This window comes from Myotis davidii, unplaced genomic scaffold, assembly GCF_000327345.1.
Source record: "Myotis davidii unplaced genomic scaffold, ASM32734v1 scaffold259, whole genome shotgun sequence".
NCBI lineage: Eukaryota > Metazoa > Chordata > Mammalia > Chiroptera > Vespertilionidae > Myotis > Myotis davidii.
Window position 1 is genome coordinate 1,892,147 of NW_006292687.1, and position 22,767 is coordinate 1,914,913.

A 22,767-nucleotide genomic window follows, 5' to 3' on the forward strand; every position below is an offset into this window, starting at 1 on the left:
CCTCTATCTATTGAGCAGTACAAGGAAATGACATTTACAATATTTTTTCTAGAATTTCAGAAAGGAAAATGACCTCTCTGAGTTAGAGAAGTCTCAAAAAGCACTAGATACATAATATTGGAGCTGGCCCTGCAAGAACTCTAGGGTTAGTAGAGGGAAAGGGGGGTGTTCATGGGTGTGGAGTAAGGAGTGAGCAGATAAAAGGAACAAATTCACATCAGTAGAGTTGAATGCAACGTTCTTAAATTAGTCCTAAGAATAGTTCGTTTTCAGGATTAAAAACTCATTGCCTGCCGAAATCAGTTTGTCTCGGTGGATGGGGCGTCAGCCTGTGGACTGAAAGGTCCCAGGTGCGATTCTGGTCAAGGGCATGTACCTTGGTTGCGGGCACATCCCCAGTGGGGAGTGTGCAGGAGGCAGCTGGTCGATGTTTCTCTCTCATCGATGTTTCTGACTCTCTGTCTCTCTCCTTTCCTCTCTGTGGAAACTCAATAAAATATATTTAAAAAAAAACAAAACTCATTGCCTGGTTTCAATTTATGTTATTTTTCTTTACCAAAAATTCTTAATCTAGATTTGTTTGAGATACAATAAAATAAGAACTGGGGGAAGATTATGCAATTTATGTCCCCATCTCCACCCCCACCCTCCATTCTTTTCTTATCCCACTCTGGTCCCTCTTTCATTCCACAGCCTGAGGGACTTATCTGTCTCTAGGTTTGTATTGCACTTGAGTAAGGACACTGGCTGGCACCTTTGGTTGTATTATGCGACTCTTGCCTGCCTCACTGATCTCATACTACATCCTGCCCCTCTCTATTCCTTGTTCATCATTCTCTAGTCAACATCAACTTTATGCTATGCCTTGAGCACACCAAGCTTGATGCTGACCCTGGTATAACCCACAAGTTGTTTCATCCACCCATAGACTCTTTCACCCAATTCCCTTGGCCGAATCCTTTTCATCATTCAATTATCATCTCAAATGTCTTCTCTTAAGAATCAGGCACTCTACCCTTATACAATTTTCTACATAATACTTATCAATATCTGCTGTTTTTCTTGGACATATATTTTGTGTCATTGTTTATTACAGGAACGGAACTAGGATTTGTCTGTCTCAGTTCCCAGCATCCAGAATATTATATTGGGAACACCTATTGTTTGAAAAGCAATTGATTGTTCTACCACCTTTCTCACCAAATTATGTAAAGTTGAACATGTGGAAACTTCTCAAGGATAGCACAATTATCCATGCATTTTTTTTTTCTATTTAATTCCTATAAAACTTCACCACAGCCTAGAGCTCTGGTATGTGTGCCTGTGGGTGCATTTTGAAATTTAAAAAAACCTAAGGTTCTTCAATTAAACTGCTAGTGTACCCATAAGAAATACAGAACCAAGCTGCCCAATGGGTATTCTTCCTTTGTGAAATAGAAATACAGCCTTGACTTCCACTGAAACTCTAACCATTTTTAAAAGAAACACTTTTATTTTATTTTCAAGAGTTTGTGATTATTATTAATGATTCCAATCTAACAAATTGTTCCAGAGAAATGCAATGGTTTTCTTTTTAGACTATGCATGAGCTGGAAAAAATGTCAATTAAATTGAGATGATGTGAAAGGCAGAAAAAAAACAGAACTTAATTTTCACATTATGACTGAATGTTCAAGGAATAAAAAATTTGCAAAGTTCAATCAAGTTATGAGAGGCAGCAAAAACAATGAAATATGATGGTGAGAACACAATAAGGTACCTCTTCCATGTCCTCATTATAAAGTCATTTTTACATTAACTCTCTTCTATTGGAAGACTAAAGTTTAATTCAAGATCAACAGGAATTGCTCATTATGAGAATTTCAAAAAAAAATTCCCTACAAATCTGCAGTGTTTTATTCAGAGACTAGGGATGAAGGCTGTGGAGTACAAATTTAGAGTATGATAAATATTCAATATTGATTCGTTGAAAGGTTTGGTCGAAGTAGTAATGGGAAATATTTGCTGATGCACATTTTTGACAATTAATGACACTCACAAATGGAAAACAATTCCTAAACTGTGGTGGATATGATTGCTTTCTGAAACAAATGAACAAGCCTATTTTATACTGCGTGAAACCCCTTGACAACAGCTGGTAGAGTTAATCGAGTCTGGTGGTGAGAATAAGGCAAACATGACAGAGTGGGTAAAACTGGACAATTTCCAACATGCTCATTAATCACGTGACTAATCTGAAAATGAATGCAGCATGCAAATTAAAGGTGAAAGTGACTTCCTGGTTTGGAGAGATACCAGCATGTGAAATTGTGTGGATTCTTAATACTGCATTAGGCAGGGGCCTGAGATGTGTCAATGTCATGCTTTAATTAGAATACAGTGGTCGGTGGAACATGCTTTAGAATTAAACATACATTTCCATAAAATTTAGTCTGGTTAAAATGGAAGCCAGTGATGCAGAGAAGCACTTCTGAAATTGTCTTTAATAAGACTATGCAAATATTCGAACTGTTTAAAGAACTAGGGAAGGGTTCTGAGCATATTCCAGCTGCCTAATTTCTCTAAACTCCATCAATAACCAGCTTTATGTTTTCTGACACTTTGCTTTTGCTACTCCATTTATTCTGAAAGTGGAAACGTTTTAACTATTTTAGGACATCTGCTTTTTCCCATCCCTGCATAGATTATGTGAGAATGCATAAGAAAAACTCTGAAATGCAAATTCTGTTTGAACCATTTTGTCTCAAATGACCTATTCATATAGTCAGTTAGAGCCACATTAAAAAATATAGCTGACATTTTCTTGCATTTATTTTCATTCTTTGAAAAGAGAAACAATATTACATTATTTAAAAAATTGTTAAATATTTTAACCAAAATTTTTACTAGTTACACATGGGGAATTGAAATGTGTTAGACTTTATTTAAAATATATTTTTATTGATTTCAGAGAGGAAGAGAGAGGAAGAGAGAGATAAACATCAATGATGAGCAAGAATCATTGATCAGCTGCCTCCTAACACCACCTACTGAGGATCCAGCCCACAACCAGGGCACGTGCCCTGACCAGGAATCGAACTGTGACCACCTGGTCCATAGGTCGACGCTCAACCACTGAGCTACGCTGGCCAGGCTGTGACTTGTTTTATTTAATAAAAATGCATTAATTCCATTTGTTTCAAAGAGTAGATGATATAACTAGAAAGAAAGATTTATCCCAAACTATCCAAACTTGTTTCTCATAGCTGGTAGAAATATTAGCTATGCTCAGAGGTTTCATATAGAATGGTAAAATAAGGTTTATTTCATAATAAATAAATGATCTAATAACCAACTTTCACTTTTTTACTTTGAATTGCTGTTTATTGAGATAACGTAAAATATGGTTCAGCTTAATAAATTATTAAGCAGAAAACATTCTTGTAAACCCTGAAAGAAGATTAAACATTGGCAAACACCCCCAAAAGCTCTCTTTCTGGCTTCTCCACTACAGGTAATATCTATTTACCTTGAACAAAATCCTTTCCTCAATAAACTTTATAATTTTACATCCAATCCACTATAGTTTAGCCTTACTTTCTCCACCCTCCCCAAATATATGTGGTAAGTGTAGGTATAATCCTATATAATAAAACCCTAATATGCAAATCAACTGAAGGGCAGAACAACCAGTGGAACAACTGGTCACTGTGATGTGCACTGACCACCAGGGGGCAGATGCTCAATGCAGGAGCTGCCTCTGAGAAGGAGGCAACCGATGGTAGCAATCAGGAAGTGGGGCCGGCCAGTGGGTAGCTCTAGGCTGCCAGCCAAGGTGGGGCCCCCAATCACCAACCCACAGGTTGCCCCACATATAGGCCCTGATCACCGGCCAGGCCTAGGGACCCTACTTTGAATTGCTCTTTATTGAGATAACGTAAAATATGGTTTAGCTTAATAAATTATTAAGCGGAAAACATTCTTGCAAAACCCTGGAAGAAGATTAAACACCCCCAAAAGCTCTCTTTCTGGCTTCTCCACTACAGGTAATATCTATTTACCTTGAACAAAATCCTTTCCTCAATAAACTTTATAATTTTACATCCAATCCACTATAGTTTAGCCTTACTTTCTCCACCCTCCCCAAATATATGTGGTAAGTGTAGGTATAATCCTATATAATAAAACCCTAATATGCAAATCAACTGAAGGGCAGAACAACCAGTGGAACGACTGGTCATTGTGATGCGCACTGACCACCAGGGGGCAGATGCTCAATGCAGGAGCTGCCTCTGAGAAGGAGGCAACCGATGGGATGGTGACAATCAGGGAGTGGGGCCGGCCAGCAGGTAGCTCTAGGCTGCCAGCCAAGGTGGTGCCAGTGGGGGGGCCTCCCAATCGCCCACCCACAGGTCGCCCCACAGATAGGCCCTCATCACCGGCCAGGCCTAGGGACCTTCCCCTATATTTTGGGAACAGTCTCTTAGATTTAAAAATTAAAACCTGGCAAGGCTACTCTAACACTGAAAAAACAGGATGATGCAGCATGATCTCTGTCTTGCACATTTTGAGGTCAGTCCTGATTCTGACACTTATAACTGTGTGACAAAGCTAATTACTTAACTTCTCTCTCTGCTTCAGTTTTCCACCCATAAGTTGGAGAAAATGGTACTATTGCCTCAGAAGGATCATGTTATGTACTACTTTTTATAATCAGGGCAAAAAATGTAGCTGCCCATACAACAGCAAGATATATGAAAAGTATGTACCTGTATGAAAAGTATGGTTACTAGTGTATACAGTGTCCTAGATTGCAAGAGGAATCAGGCCTAAACAGGCAGTCAGACATTCCCTGAGGGTGCAGGCTGGGTTGAGGGCCTCCCCACATGCACAAATTCCATGCACCAGGCCTCTAGTTATATATATAATTACCCTATCTAATAAAGAGGGAATATGCTAATGACCCTCACACCATCGCAAAGATGGCGGCGCCCACAGCCAATAAGGAGGGAATATGGTAATTGACTGCCCTGCCCTCAAAGTAATGAGTTAATTCTCTAGCATCCTCCATTATGTACATGTATGAAAAGTATGGTTACTGGTGCATACAGTGTCCTGAATTGCAAGAGGAATTAGGCCTAAACCGGCAGTCAGACATCCCTTGAGGGTGCAGGCTGGGCTGAGGGCCCCCGCCCCCGCCCATGCACAAATTCCACGCACCAGGCCTCTAGTTATATATATAATTACCCGGCTATTGCCTGGGACTTTTGCATATAAATTTTTGCCCATCTTCCTGCTATAGCCAAAAGGGTTTGAACAGTTTTTGTGAATACCTTACTTTGTTGACTCATATTGGTATCCTTATTTTTTTTAATTTATTGATTGATTTTAAAGAGAGAAGAAGAGAGAGAGAGGGAGAAACATCAATTTGTTGTTCTACTTATTTATACATTCATTGGTTAATTCTTCTATTTGCCCTGACTGGGGATCAAACCCACAACCTGGAGTATTTGGTTTAACCAACCGAGCTACCTGACCAGGGCTGGGATCCTTATTAATAGAAATATGTTCAGATATTTTATAATAACCAATAGTTTGAATTTAAATGTTCTCATAGTGTCCATAGGCATTAGAGAGGGGAGAAAAATAGCATCCTCAGAAAATGACATCAATCTCTAGGGAGCGTTGGTTGTCCTGTCATAAACAGTCCATTTTACAATCCCCTGTCAAAGACCTTTTGCATACCAATGTCATTTAATCTATTCACTATCATTCTCTATTTTTAATAATCTTCCCATATAAATATGTATCATTCCATACCTTCATTAAAACCATTAATAAGAATGGAAAACACATTGTGAGAAATAACAGGGTCTATAATAAACTATTAGAAAACTTCCTATGTACTGAAACAATTTACTGTTTACCATTCTGGATGGAGTATTTCAAACACTTACTAATTCCTCTGACAATATTTGATCCCACCTCATGCTTCTCCATTTTGTTAACTGAGATTGCAAGTCAAACACCTATCAAACCCCATTTGCTTGCAGAGTGATAGTTCAAAATGCCATTCATATGTTTTCTGGAAGGACATCAGAAATCAGATTTGAACTCCATTGGAGTAAGTACATATTTTTTTTTCAAATCTAATTATATATCTTATGATTTTATTGGTTCTTTACAAATGATAGGTTTATCTTTTGATTCTCAATACAATTCTCATCCTAAAAAAGTAGTAAGAAGTGAAGGAATTCTGATGTTTTTCCCATTTATCAGCATTACACACTCTTTTTGTCACCTTCTTTTGCCAATCTTAACAACTCTAAAGATTGAGAGAAATGAAATTAAAGCCTAAGTCTCTGGATAAAAAAAAAAAATCTCCAAGGTCCCCATGAGCTAAGTACCATGCTGTATCCAATTTCTACTCCTAAATCACTATATAATTATCTGAGCCATCTCTGTTTTTGGAACTCCTCCTTAATTTTCCAAATTGAACTGTTTGACTCCATTTCTTCAATGGAAACAGCCTCTCCTGCCTCATGGATGTCTCAATACTTCCCTAGCTGCAAGTCTATGGGATATGCACACTCGTATATAAATACATTACTTGCACTCTCTCTTATCTCACAACCAGGAGCTGTGATTTTCACAACTCCATGCTGTTTCTTTAACATTAGAGTTTAAAGAAACGGGACCCTCTGGTGCTGTACATTATATAACATATGCTTATTAGTGTTGGATTTTTTTAAGTCCTCACCTGAGGATATGTTTTCACTGATTTTAAAGAGAGAGGAAGAGAGAGAGAGAGAGAAAGAGAGAGAGAGAGAGAGAGAGAGCGAGAGAGAGAGAGAGAGAGAGAGCGAGAGAGAGAGAGAGAGAGAGAGCGAGAGAGAGAGAGAGAGAGAGAGAGAGAGAGAGAGAGAGAGAAACATTGATGTGAGAGAGAAACATTGATTTTTTACCTCCCATATGGGCACAACAGGGGATCAAACCCACAATCCTTTGGTGTATGGGATGATGCATCAAACAACTGAGATACACAACCAAGGCCAAAATATTTTTTGAATGAGTAACTGGAATACAACATTGACATCACCAACTGTTTCTCTCTGGCATAAAAGTGTGGAACAAAGTGATTGCTCAGAAGGGTAATAACTTTAGTTTTGTTTGTTTTGTGTGGTTCTTTTTTTTTTTCTTTTTGGCTTTTCAAATAGTCACTTTTTTCCAAAATTCAATCATAACATTGAATAGAAGAGGAAAGGGATGAGAAGAGACAGGAAAAAGAGACATACATCTGGAAGTACCTGCTGATAGCACCTAACCAAGTAGGGGGAGACAGGTGCCAGTCACACAGCCTCCAGATGTGGCAGATATCTTCTGCATTTCATGCCTGAGAAGGGAGAGAAAAACTGAAGCATAAATTATGCACTCTAAAATCAACTGGCAGCTGTGTGCCCTTGTCTTCTGCTCCAGTGAGTTGCTCTGAAACACCAGGCTGTTCCCATTGCGTGGTGGAAAGGTAAATGGGGACCAGGTGTTTGAAAGTGGCACATAGACTATAAATGAGAACTGCTGCTGTGGACAAGAAAGGAGAAAACTAAGCCTTACATGGTGTAAAAGCCGGTAAGAAGGAGGAGGGATCAGTGCTAGCTAGGTCTGAGGAAATTTTTCTCATTAAAAGAGCCAGGCTGGTAGGTGGCCAAGTTCAAGTTCTCTTTAAAATGATGTGGCCATCACTTCTCCAGGAGGATTTGAAGGTGCCCCCAAATGGAAAGAACTCGGGCATCCATCATTCACCTAACCTCCAGTGGATAGAGAGAAGTGAATTCTGAGGATACCACACTGAACCAGGTCAAAATTAAACTAGTTGCACTGATGAAGCAATTGCTGCCATTACTGCCACTGGGAATGAAGTTTGCCATGCTTTACTATTCTCCCATACATTCCAGTTCCATGGCACCGGGATCCGCATGTGTTTACTTTGAATCAAGGATTTCATTGAATATATCTGCTAGGCAAGTCTTAGGTCGAAGGCCTGTAACCTTGTAGCAAAGAAGGCTGGAAAAGGGACTGGCTGCTTCTATGTCAATCATGGGAATGTAGGGCTTAAAAGATGCTGCTGTCCACTAACTGCCTTTCCTCTCATACTAAATGTGGTTTCATGAAAGATTCTGCTCTGTATTATTTATATGTAAGTATTAATATAAGTGTGGCCCAGATTTTGGAGTTAAGTATTCATTCAGTTCAATTAAAAAGCAGCATCTAAACTTCAAAGTAATCCTCTTTACTCATTTGATTAGTCTTTGAAAAACAACCAGCATAGCAAAAAAAAAAGAACAGTGTTTGGTATCTAACAGACCTAGTGTAGTCTTCCAACCACCTCTCACTCTTATTAAATTCATATTTAAATTGGGCATATCTATAATAATAAAAGCACAATATGCTAATTAGACTGGACATCCTTCCAGACCACCTTCTGGACAAAGCTGGGGCTGTGAGGGAAGCCGGTGCTAGCAGCCAGGAGAAGGAAGGCCTACCCTTGCACAGACTTCGTGCATCGGGCCTCTAGTTGGAAATATATGTAATGTCTTATGTGACAAATAAGCTGAAAGAATTGAGCAGAGTACCAGACAGTCAGAAAAGGTAAACTGAATTTATTGACCACCTATTATATACCTGTCAGAATGCTAGACAATGCACACACAATGAATAAGGTTCTATACTTTCAAATAGCTGAGACCAAATAATAATAATTATTATTATTATTATAATTAGAAGAAGAAGATGAAGAAGGAGGAGGAGGAGGAGGAGGAGAAAATGGTTAACATGCTTTAATAGAGCTCTGTGCAGAAGTACAGGGGGGGATAAAGTTTCTCTCTGGGCTGGTAGAGGAAGACTCCATAGGGAAGTGTGATGGTTAATTTTATGTGTCAACTTAATTGGGCCATGGGAAGCCCAGGCATTTGGTCAAACATTATTCTGGGTTGTCTGTGAGGGTGTTTCTGGATGAGATTAACATTTGATAGTAGACCAAGTGAAGCAGATTTCCCTTCCTAATGTGGGTAGTCCTCATTCAATGACTTTAGAACCTGAGTAGAATAAAAAGTCTGAGTGAGAGGGAACTTTGCATGCCTGATTGATTAGGCTGGTACAAGGTTCCTCTTCTGCACTTGGACTGTAAATTATACCATCAGCTATCCTGGGTCTCTAGTGTCCATAGTTATGTAAGTCAATTTCTTACACTCAATCAATCCGTCAATCAATCTTACATATCAAGATGCAATTTAAATGCATAATTAATATTTTATGAAATACTGGTTCTGTTTCCCTTGTAAATTATAATTTACAATATAATTAGGTATGTCATTCATTTGTATTTTAAATTCATTTCCGGTCTGCTCCAATCAAGAAGGATTGCCCTAGATAGTTTGGTTTAGTGGATAGAGCATTGGCCTGCAGACAAAGGGTCCTGGATTCAATTTCTGTCAAGGGCACATAGCTCAGTTGTAGGCTTGATCCTACCCCTGGTCAGGGCTCATGTGGGAGACAGCCAATTGATGTATCTCATCGATGTTTCTCTTTCTCTGTCTCTCCCCATTGTTCCACTCTCTCTAAAAATCAGTGTAAAAATATCCTTGGGTGAGGATTAAAAAAAAGAAGGCTGTGGATGGCTGTGAAAAAAAAATACTCCTTTTGTATTTTGAGGCTATGGACTCAATGGTTGCAATAATCAATCCTCTGTCTAGCTCTGTCTTGGCCAGGACAGTAACCCTGAACCACATGAGGCTGTGATGCACTTGCCGTGTGACTTGCCCAAATGAAGATGTATTGTAAGCACAAAAAGCACAGAGGCTTCCACAATTTCATATAAGAAAAAGAATGTAAGATATCACATTAATATTTTTGTATGCTGCTCACACATTCAAACGTTATTTTAGAAAAATTTAGTTGAATAACGTGTTAAAATTATTTTTTCCATTTTTTTTACTGCTTTAATATGGCTACCAGAACACGTAAATTGCCTATGTGACCTCTATCACATGACCATTACACAGTACTGCTACTACAGGGAGCATGGTAGGACCTGGTAACTTCTTAGAAATACAGAATCCCAGCCCCAGACTTACTGAAACAGTGCCCTTAACAAGGTCCCCAGGAGATTTGTATGTTCAGGAAAAATTGTGAAGCACTACTCTAGCCCATCACCCTAAGCATACACGCCTTTTTTTCTTCATCCATAGAGGAAATTTCATTTCTGCAACCTGATTTCTAGAGAGACTGACGAATTGAGGATTATCCATCTTCAAAAAAAAGGCAAGCCTAGAATTCTAGATGTCATTATTCTCTGTGTCCGATTTATCTTTAGTACATACATAGGGTTCAGTTGTTACAATGCCATGCTCAGCAAGGCTGGGACACACAACAACTTCATGTTATCAGGTTTGAGAAGGAAGCAGCAGGAAGCATTTCCTCCTGTGCACGCATTGCTCTTCAGCAGGCTGCTGCCGAAACCCAGGGTCCATTCTGGTCCCCAGGTGCCCTCCTGCCTCCTGCAGCTCCTCTGTTCACCTGGTCCTCCCCATCTCTGTGCCCATAGCAGTTAGCAGTGTTTTCCCTTCCCCTTCCATTCTTTTATCTTCTCTGCTGATCATCCCCTCGGGCTCTGCTTCCTGTTTCTCTCATGACAGCTAATTTTGTGCAAAAGTAATCTGAGAGTAAGGTGTTTGTGCTTGATAATAGCTTAATATTTTACCTCTCCTGTAGTTTTATTGCATTTTAATAGGGAGTGCCTGGAAACAGAATGGCTTATCTTCACTAGAGAGAATAAAACAGAAGGGGTGGAATTTGGGGCACCCTGCCAGACCAAGATATTTTGGACAAGAGGGTCCTTTGGTATCATTCTGTTTTCCATTCCTATAAACCATATTCTCAACATTGTCGGAATTCACTTAATATGAACTAAGTATCTCGAAGTTGTCATGATGTGAGATAATTGATACAGGCTAGAAGACAAAATGGAAATCATTGAAAAAATTGTTACGTTATGGGTTAATTTCATGCAAATATTGTGTCACCATAAAATATGAACAATTAGAGAACTGGAACTGGGTAGTTTCCACCCCCCTTCTTTTTTTTTTTTATAATTGAGTAACTGAGAACATTCCTCTTTTAAAATGTTTTTAAGTAGGAAAAGTGTATTACGTATATAGAAAAGTATACCAAACAATGATTTATCACAAGGAAATATCTAAGTAATCTCTGTCCTGGTTAAGAAAGTATCTTCCAATAAATATTGCTTAGTCTGGATATTTATCTTTTAATTCTATATGAATGGAAACCTACAATGTATATTATTTTAGGTCTAGCTTCTTTCACTCAACATTTTATTTCTAAGCTTCATCCATTTGTAGTGTGCTGTAGTTTTCTAAATTTCATAGCAGAAACTATACACTGCATGAATAATATGCTAAGTTTTTTGAAAGACTTCTATGAAATCTTTATCTATTCACCAGCCTCCAAATCCAAGTGCACTTTGTTATTCCTCCTTTGTGGTCTCATTCATGGAAAAGGGCCACATCTTATTGAATTTCATATCACTAGTACTTAATGTTATTTTTTAGGAACATATTAGAAACCAAATATTTTATAAATATCAAAAAGTAAGTGAAAATAGCATGTTTTTTTATAAGTTGTGTGAAATTGAGAAAATTATATAACCTCTCCAAGCTTCAATTCCTCCTCTGTAAATGGAGGTGGGGATAGTTCCTTCATAGGATTATTATGAGAATTACTAGTAAATGACGTAATGGAACGTTAAAAAAATGCATATATTTTGACCATGCCAGTACAGTGTCAGTGCTCAGTAAATGACAGTAATAAAGTTATAACTTAAAAGAAAACAACATACCAATCTCTTGCTCACTTTTCATTGGAATGGCCTCCTGATCTGCTCCACCATCCTGCCTGAGGGGCGATCGATTGGGGCTGTGCTTCCTCCTGGCTCCTCAGTGCACCACCGCCACCGCTGGTCGCCATCGGAGAGGGTATTTGGCGGGGTGATCTAGCCCCCACTCACACCTGCCTTGGCCTGGCACCGCCCGCTCACCTGCTCCACCATCCCCCAAAGTTCGCTCGCTCTCTCCTTGGGGGCCATCAGGGCAGCAGGCCTCCACTGCTGCCCACTGCCAGCGCCCTGTTGCTGATGCCTGCCATGTTCCTCGCTGCCCCCTGGTGGTCAGTGCGCATCATGGCGAGTGGTTGAATTCCTGGTCAAAGGACCACACGATTTTCATATTAGGATTTTATTATACATGATTAGTATTTAAGAAGTCGTACCACTCCAGACAATGAAGGTATTCTTCTACAGTGCCTTCTAGAAGCATTATTGTTTTACTTTGCATGTTTATATTTATAACCTGGCTAGCATTTATTTTACTATATCCTGTGAGGTAGTAGTCAAGTTCCATTATTTTTAATGTTTATATCTGATTGACAGACCTCTTTCTTGAAAATACTTCCTTTTTCCTACTGCCCTGAATGTCAATTCTGCCATCTAAAAAAGCGTTCTTTAATGTATGGGTTCCCTGTTCTGTCAATTTATTTTTCTATCCTTGTGTCAATATCACATTGTATTAATAGCTGCAAATTAAGTGTAAGCCTTGATACATAGAAGAGCTTATTGTTCTATTTTGAGTTTGTCTCAACTATTTTGGACTCTTCTCATTTCCATATTAATTTAGAATTAGTTGGTGGATCGCCACTGTTCCCCCAAATCTGTTTGGAATATATTTATTGTCAATTAGGGGAAAATTAAAATATTGAATCTTCTAATCCATAAACATGGCAAACACTTCCACTTATTTATATCATTTTTAATGTTTCTCATAAAGTCTTACAGCTTCTTAAGTAGAAGTCTTGCAAAATTTTTAAAAGATTCATTCTTTGAAATTTGATTTTGTTATGATAATGAATACCATTAAATATCTTCATTTCTTATCTTTTTTGTTGCTTATAGATAGAAAAATTGTTTTTGTTCTGTTGATTTTGTTCCCAGAAAAACTTAATATATTCATTTATTCAATTTGCTAATTTATGTCTGGAATCTTTGACATTTATACATACCCAAAAGATATTTTCTATGAATAACATTTTCTCTGTATTAAGTTTATTCACATCAGGCATATTCTCGCCTAACTGAACAGGTTAGAACCACCAGTATAATGTGAATAAAAGTATTTATAATGAGTATTTATTCTTATCTTGTATCTAACCTCAGAGGAGGTAATTTTAGTATTTAATGCTCATTTTAGGTTTTGTATAAGTAACCAGTGTTAGATTCTGTGCCTATCAGAGTGTGAAGCATAGATTACACACTCAAATACCTATTGACATCATTATTGATAAATATACTGATATATTGGATTTGTATCAGTGCTGATTCAGCCATGATTTAACTTTTTGTTCCAGTGAAAGTGTCCAGTACAGTATGTTCCAAAATGCTTACACAACACACACACACACACACACACTTAAGATAATTCATTTAAGAAATTCTTTGACAATGTTCTTATATATTATTCAAGCCTTTATATTTTATTGTCCTTTAAAAAAGTAAATGACTAATATCTTAGAGATATATATTAGCATATATATATATATATATCTTCACTGTAATATTAATTGTCACACATTTTAGATATTCTGGTAAGGCATCCAAGAAGTATTAAATTATCTTTATGATTTTTAAAACATCATCCAGTGAAAGTTCAATGATTATCTAATATTTTCTCTCAGATACATGTTGTGGTTTTAAGTTATCCTAATTTCATATTTACAACTAAATTATTTTAAAGTTTTTTAAATGCATATGCTTGTTCTACAAAGGAGTTAAATAAATTATTTAAATAAATTTTCCAGAACACCTTAAGTTTTTTTAATTAAATTAAAATTCCATATTTTTTATAATTATTGAAAACATCCTGCCAAATCCTCTATGATTTACTTGGGAAGAAAGCATTCCCACATGGGTAAATATAAATAGCAGAAGTAATTTAGATTCAATATAATTTCATGGTTAATTTGAAGCAATATACATTTTTTAAATTACAACATAACATGCCTAGAGTTTGAATTGTGTGGGGTTTTTTTTTTAATTTTAAGCACCATGAAATGTGCAACTTTTGTTGATCCTTCTAAAGCTCCCATGCATTGACTAGCATGTACTCTTATCTCCATCTTGCAAAAAAGATCAAGTGTCTGGCCAATCATAATTTCAATATTTAGAGATGATTTTGAGGCTTGAATACAGGTCTTTGATTATTACTTCTGGTAAAATACTGCCGGAGAGGGAGAGTGAAGACATACGCCAAGCGAAGGAATAGTCTCAAATCAAACATTCTTGTAAAAATGAATTTTGCAGTGCTAGATGCCTCCAAGAAAGTGGGCCCATTGGGCTTTTCTGTGCAAACAATATAGTAGGCAGTTGCTGCCATTTCTGCCTGATAAAGCTTTGTGTACAGTTGGCCTCTTGCTTGGGAAGATAAATGAGCTCACTTCAGGGTTGTGTCTATAAGCAGATGATTGAATTTCAGGGAGGTGTTTATATGCATTCAAGAGGAGTATTTCTGTCACTGCATTTCTGCATGGGAGGTCACAAAGGGAGTGGATGGATGGAAACAGAAAGGAAGATTGTTTATTGGGAGGAAATGAAAGGGATTAGTTTCTGTGGAGGCCAGGCAGGTGACCTAGATTCACAACACCAGGATGTGTACTCTGATGGATACATTTTAAAAGAGAGAAAGAAATCTTGGATATAGGGCCTGGCTTAATTTCTAGCCAATTCACATCGAGTCTCTTTGAAGGGTTTTTCTAATCCCAGGAGAAGCTTTTATTTGACATGTTTTCATGTGCTGGGTTTATCTAGGTCTCAGATAATCACACAGTGAAGTTCTCATATGGATTACTCAGCATGATCCTGGCCTCAGCAGGCTCTTTTTGGGGGCCTTTGAGTTGAAATGAGCAAATCTGAAATCTGAAAGACTTACATGCGATCCTCGGGTCACAGAGCCCTTTCCAAAGTAACTACTCATATTTCCCTATGAAATTGAAAAACAACCCTATGCATCTCCAAAAAATATTGCAAGCAATTCCACAAGATTTCTCTTTTGTAAGAGGAAGATCAGTGAGAATATAAAGGGCAGTGTAATAAAAAATAGACTGTGCGGTTGCCTGTACACTGAATGGTTTTAGGATGGCTGAGAGTGACTAAAAACACACTAGATTTACCTCCTTGCAAGTTGTATTTCCCACAATTTCAGCTTCTTAGAGCACAATTGTAAGGAATAAATGTCCTTGAAGGTAAGCTATATGTCCTGTACATTTTTAGATCTTCACATCCCACTGCATATATGTGTATCTTCCATTATGATTCTACTAGAGGCCTAGTGCACAAAATTCGTGCACTGGGGTGCGGGGTGTCCCTCAGCCCAGCCTGCACCCTCTACAATCTGGGACTCCTCAGGGGATGTCCGACTGCTGGTTTAGGCCCGATCCCAGGGATCGGACCTAAACCAGCAATCGGACATCCCTCTCACAATCCAGGTCTGCTGGCTCCCAACCGCTTGCCTGCCTGCCTGCCTGATGGCCCCTAACTGCTTCTGCCTGCCAGCCAGAGTTCCGGCCCCGGGGCCGTAGTTTGTCCACGGCTGCCCTAACCACTCCCCTGCCAGCTTGATCGGCCCCTAACTGCTCCCCTGCTGGCCCAATCACCCCCAACTGCCCTCCCCTGTTGGCCCAGTCACCCCTAATCCCTGCTGGCCTGGTCACCCCTTACTGCCCTCCCCTGCTGGCCTGATCGTCCACAACTGCCCTCCCTTGCTGGCCATCTTGTGGTTGTGGGCACTGCCATCTTGGAGAGTGAGGCAGTTAATTAGCATATTCCCTCCTTATTGGCCGTGGGCACTGCCATCTTTGAGGGCAGAGCAGTCAATTAGCATATTCCCTACTTACTGGCTGTGGGCCCCACCATCTTTGTGACAGTGTGAGGGTCAATTATCATACCCCCTCTTTATTAGATAGGCTAAGTTCCTTGAGAGTGGAGACCATGATACTGTGTGTGTGTGTGTGTGTGTATTTATTTGTGTCTCACTACTTGCTAAATCAAAAGGTTGTGAAAATAATAATTTATGTATTTGCATTTCAAAATCAATAGTATAAATAATTATTGAATTGTGTCAAAATTCAATGCTGTTCTAAATATTTCTGTGGTGATTCAGTTTGCTATTTACTTATACTATAATTGGTGAATAAAATAATACAGAAATTGTAGGCTGACTCTATGAGTTTGTGAGTTCAAGACTGAGAAGTTTCAACCATGTTTCACAAATGATGATATACTCACTGTAGATATTTGAACAGGCTGGAATATATAGGATGGGATTGGCATGGATGAGGAAATAAATGGATTAATAAAGTAAGATTCTCAGCTCTCACCCCAGAGCTTCAGACCCAGATATTCACTGTTTTCATTGAAATGATACACAGGTATGGCAAAGTACAGAAGCAAATACATTGATTTTTTGTAGCTTTCATGTACAAGTCCTCACCTCAGTCATTGTAAATGGAATCATTTTCTTGATTTTATTTTATGTTCATTCCTATTGTTTAGATATACAATTGATTTTTGTGTGTTGACTTTGTAGCCTGAAACTTTGCTAAATTTTTTTAGAAGTTCTATTTTGTGTGTGTGTGTGTGTGTGTGTGTGTGTGTGTGTGTGTGTATACCAGTTTGCCTATCTATTCATCTGTTGATAGATACTTGGTTTGTAGAGAGAGAGAGAGAGAGAGAGAGAAAGAGAGAGAGAGAGAGAGAAATCTTATAATTTTAAAAATTGGGGCATTAAGCACATTCACAATACTCTGCAATCATCACCATTATCCATTTCCAGAATTTTTCATCTTGCCAAACAGAAATCTTGTACTCCTTAAACAATAACTTCCCACTCACCCCTATTACCAGCCCCTGAATTCTTTAGAAACCATGAGATTTCTACATGTAAGATCATGTTATCTGCTAACAGAAAATGGATGCATTTAATTTATTTTTCTTGCCATAATGGTCTAGCTAAAACTTCTAGTACTATGTTAAATAACAATGGTTAAAGCAGTTTTGTTCCTGATCTTTGGGAAAAGCTTGTAGACTTTCACACTGGGCTTAATGTCAGCATACAGACTTGTGGTGCATGCATTTATTCCATTAACTGGTTCTCTAGGGAACATCACCAGGTTACCTCCGATCATGAGATTTTCCTGACAAAGGAGAAATATACTTTATTTTACTTTAAGCAGAAATCCCCTTTCTTGTCTTTCTCTGACTGGTTTATTTCACTTAGCATAATGCTCGCCAGGTCCATCCATGCTGTCACAAAGGGTAAGGTTTCCTTTTTCATGGCTGAATAGTATTCCATTCTGTAAATCACAGCTTTTATCAGAATTTTAAAGCAGTATGGAGTTTCCTCAAAAAATTAAAAATGGAACTGTCTTATGATCCACAATTCCTCTTCTGGTAATTTATCTGAAGAAATCTGAAACATTAATTCAAAAGAATATACATACCCCTATGTTCATTGTTGTATTATTTACAATAGCCAAGATTTGGAACCAGCTCAAGTGCCCATGCCCCTTTCTTATATTTTATGGGATGTATCCCTCTCACTCTATGTACTCTACTTGACTGGAATATCTGAATCTTTTACTTAGTAATCCATTTTTTTTCTTTTTAAATTGAATTTATTGGAGTGACACTGGTTAAAAATTGTGTATGTATGCACAATTTTACAACACATCATCTGTACACTGCATTGTATGTTCACCATCCCAAGTCAATCACCATGTATCCCCCTTATACTCTCCTCCACCTCCCTCCACTCCCTCCTCCTCAGCACTCACCACACTGTTGTTCATGTCCATGAATTTTTTATCTTTTTTTCTTTTTGGCTCAGTCCTTGCACCACCCCTCCCAACTACCCTCTACAGCCATCAGCCTGCTTACTATTTATAAATCTGTCTTTATTTTGCTTGTTAGTTCATTTTGTTCATTAAATTCCACATATGAGTGAAATGTATGGCACTTGTCTTTCTCTGACTGGTTTATTTCACTTAGCATAATGCTCTCCAGGTCCATCCATGCTGTCACAAAGGGTAAGGTTTCCTTTTTCATGGCCGAATAGTATACCATTCTGTAAATCACAGCTTTTATCAGAGCTTTTAAAGCAGTATGGAGTTTTCTCAAAAAATTAAAAATGGAACTGTCTTATGACCCACAATTCTACTTCTGGTAATTTATCTGAAGAAACCTGAAACATTAATTCAAAAGAATATACACACCCCTATGTTCATTATTGCATTATTTACAATAGCCAAGATTTGGAACCAGCTCAAGTGTTCGTCAGGAGATTAGTAACCTATTTAGAAAGTTTTTTTTTCTTCTTAAGTCTAAAAACTAAATATGTCTTTTCTGTTAACTATATTTCAATACAAACTTAGTCTTGTGTTTTGTTTTGTTTTCAGAAGATGCTTATAAGACCCAGGTTAGGATTGACAATGAGCCAGCTTATTTGGACATCTTGGACACTGCTGGTCAGGTAGGTAATCTTCTTAGATCTCTCCAATCTCTGAGGCCAGTTTAAGCTTTAAGCTCAAATGCATTTACCACTCATGCAACCAAAGCTAGGCAGACACTTCAATGGAACAAGTAACATAATCAAGAGTTAGCATAATCTGACACATTATTTTAAAAATCTATAGATAGGAGCAAGGAGAAAGAGAACTATGAGGAAAAGGAAGAGACAATAACTGGTATGATATAAAAATAAAGATAGAACTAAAATACTGCACAGCAGTTATAAATGAAATGTGAGAAAGGAATCAGAATTAAAGTATTTCAAAGCCTTGCAGTATTTTGGAGGAGAATAGACATTTTTTTTAGCTTCATAATTTTAAAATAATTAATATATCTATTAAATGACAGACAGAAAAAATAGCTCTATACTTTGTTATAAACTGCTCCAAAAATGAAGTATGAAAAATATAAAAGTATTTCAAAGCCTTGCAGTATTTTGGAGGAGAATAGACATTTTTTTAACTTCATAATTTTAAAATAATTAATATATCTATTAAATGACAGACAGAAAAAATAGCTCTATACTTTGTTATAAACTGCTCCAAAAATGAAGTATGAAAAATATAACCTAAAAACTAGCAGATGGAAAGGGGAAGAATAAATTCTAAAGTTATGCATATAATATAAGGTTGAAAAGAAAGAAAAGAAACCAAAAAGCATAGTACAATAAATAAATATAAATATATCAGGAACCAAAATAAATGGAAATGTCTAAATAAATACCTTTAGACAAGTAAATTGGTAGCATCATTTTGAATAAAATAACAATACTAACCTCTTGTACTTATTTGGTTTATAAGAGACATAAAGGGTACATAAAAGTGGCAAATGAAAAAAAGATTATTTTTAAAAGTAGGCAAAAATAACCAAACCTAAAGGAGATATACCTCTATTAATATCAGACAAAATAAATTTTATTGAAAAAAGCATTATTAAGATGTAAAAGTGTTGATTTGTAATAAAAATCATCAAACTATTTAAAAACATCTAGTCTGTAATATAAGACAAATGGAGTGAGCTATATAGAATAATATATAACTCCAAAGTCATGCATAGTGGGAAATTTTAAGCTCCTCTGTCAGTAATGCTAGAAAAAAATAATATAGTTGTAGAAGATTTGAAAACCCATTTAATTTATACAGAATTCTGCAATCAATATGAGGGTAGGCATTATTTTCACACACATATGTGGTTTTACTTTTTTATTTATTTCTAATCTAAGCAAGGAATATGGTCTGTAGAAGGTTGATTATATGATATATGTAGAATTTTACTTTGACTTAGAGTGTAATAAATTTTTGTAATATGTTTAAGCTAGTGGTTACCTCTTGAGGAGAAAGGGAAGAATCAGGAAAGGGAAGAGGTACAAAGTAGACTTCAACTATACATGTAATGATTTATGTTTCCTCAAGTTCTGATTAAACAAAACCTAGGTCATAGGTACAGAGATCTTCACTGTAATATTTTCCTTTGTACTTAACTTATATTTAAAAATATTTTATTATTTCATCTGTTTGATGTAACTAAAATATAACTGCATTAATTGGAATATTGATACTGTGTAAGTCATTGGAAATAGGTGATCTCTTTCTATATTTATGAAATATATCCAGACTATTTGAAATGCATATATGAAAAATACATTTGGATAATGGACTACTGGGGGATGTAATCTCTTGAAGCCTTAGAGAGATTTAGAATAGGAACATTTCTATTGGCTCATGGAAAAATTAACTAGACTATCAATTGTATAAAAATCTAAAGAGATACAAAGGACAATCACAATGTACTTACTAATTCAATGCATGTGAAATGCAACTATGTGAGATTCAATGTCTACATATCAGTGTGTATGTATGCATCTCACATTTTCAATATGATTAATTGGTCATCCATAGGGTTACAACACTGGATGAAACACTGCTCAATAGTGATACAGAAAATTAAATCACTGTAGTCCCCGATCTTGAAGAGTTACACTTTTATTTTTTCACATGTTTAAGAAAGAATCAACTCAAAACTGAAGAAAGAGACATCAAATTTGTATGCTGTGCCTTTAATCATATCACCTCTAACTTTCTCTTATAAACAGTGAGTGTTCCTTATCCAACCATGTTTTAAGCATCTAATTACTCACCAGTGTGATATGTAAAACATTAGGATTTATATTTATCATTTATATTTTTAACTGAAACTTGGCAATTTCAAAACTAAAACTGCCAAATTTAAAAAGTATATAAATTTGATGTACTCATTGCATAAATATACTAAGTAAAATGACTACCAAGACTCTCTAAAGTATACTTTTATACAAAGATATGAAAAACAGAATTCCATTCAATGACCTCATCATTCGAAGCATTTTCCTCAGTGTTACATTTTTGTGGTGGACAATGCAGAGCTTTTCATCCTATAATTACTACTGGGCCACTGTGCAAGCAGGACTTTTATGAAGAATGGTCCTTAGTAGAAACTCTGAAGTCAGTTCATAACTGTTTCTACTTAATATCCAACTTAATATCCATGTAAATGACTATCATTGTGAATATTTAATATAGATGGGGTTTAGAGATGAAATATTTTAGTTCCTTTGTTTACAAATAAAGATACTGGAACTCAGAAGAGGCAAGTGGCTTACCCAAGATCACATGGCTTCTTTTGTTTATAAATAAAGATACTGGAACTCAGTATCTTTAAGCCATGAGGCAAGTGGCTTACCCAAGATCACATGGCTTCTAAATGCTAACACTGGAGGGATTCAGGTGCTATCTATGCTCATGAGTCATTCCCGAAAGCCTACAGTGATGTGGCTCCATTACCACTCCAAGCCATCCGTGTAAATAGTACTGGACTGTTCATGACTAGTAATGCTTGTTACTTGTGTATTACTTTTTTGACAATGTCAATGATATTTTTATTAAAAGTGTCTTAGTTGAAAACCACCAGTGCAGAAAACAGGCAAGAACAATGGCTTAAAAACTCAAGATGGTAAAATCAAGGAAGAATCTGAAGGGAAAAAAATGCCATCAGTACCAGACTTTATTTATAACCATCTTTTTTCATTCTTTACATCTTTTACAATGTTTTACACAAAATATTTATCTTCCCTAATTCTAAATGTAAAGGGTATTTCTTTGCAGATTTTCCTTGAGTTACACCATCAGAATATTGGCCCATTAGGAAAAGATTTAGATGATATAAATATATAGCAATATTGCATCTCTTTGGCATCTATGTTAATGATAAAATTATTAAGATCAATAGGGACAATACATACCACTTTCTTTAACTTTTATACAGCTATATCATGAAGAAGAGGCCCAGTTAAGGATACGTACTCAATAAACGTGAATGAAACATTTGGGCATATGACCTGTATTTTTCCTATATCTGACATAAGTGAGGTGTAGAATTAAACAAAATACTTACTGTCTCTGTAATTCAATTTCTTTCCATTTTTAAAAAATAAAGAGTTTAGATTAAATGTTATTTAAAACACTTTGTGCTCTATCTTTCTATCATTCTCAAAGCTATTTCATTGATTCAACAGGAACTATTATGTTTGGACAGTCATTATGCTCTCTCAACAATGCTAGTCACTATGGTAGGTTCAAACAAATCTGAAAAATGTTCCCTGCCTTTAAGAAATTTGCACTTTAGCAGTGGAGGCAAGGTTTACCTAGTTTGTTAGGAGAAAATGTCACTTCTGTATAAAGGCAGCTTTCAATTAAGTTAAAGAAAAACCAACTGTTTTTGCTCTGGCAAATGATAATCAGAAAAGAATAATGCAGGATGGCTTCTTCCAATAGAGCTTTAATTTCACTGAGAAGATGTATGTATACACATCACTTCAAATTATGAGTCCGTTAAAAGAAAAAACAAATGGGTAAAATGCCTATCATCTTACATTATAGGAATAGGACCTTTTGATGATATAACCAAAAGCATTACAAACATTTTTTTTTGATTTCTCTTTTTCCTTCCTTTAGGAATATAGTAATACTAGAGGCCCGGTGCACAAAAATTTGTGCACTCGGGGGTGGGGGGTCGCTCAGCCCGGCCTGTGCCCTCTCGCAGTCTGGGACCCCTCGGGGGATGACCACCTG

At 36.8% G+C, this 22,767-nt stretch overlaps 1 protein-coding gene across 1 annotated transcript in view; it reads left to right on the plus strand.

Moving 5' to 3' along the window:
• RIT2 (Ras-like without CAAX 2) overlaps positions 1–22,767 on the plus strand; it is a 254,256-nt gene that overhangs the window by 71,856 nt on the left and 159,633 nt on the right. The window contains exon 3 of the mRNA XM_006766108.2: positions 18,550–18,623. Within this exon, the coding sequence (XP_006766171.1) occupies positions 18,550–18,623 (74 nt within the window). The remainder of the gene's footprint in view (positions 1–18,549; positions 18,624–22,767) is intronic.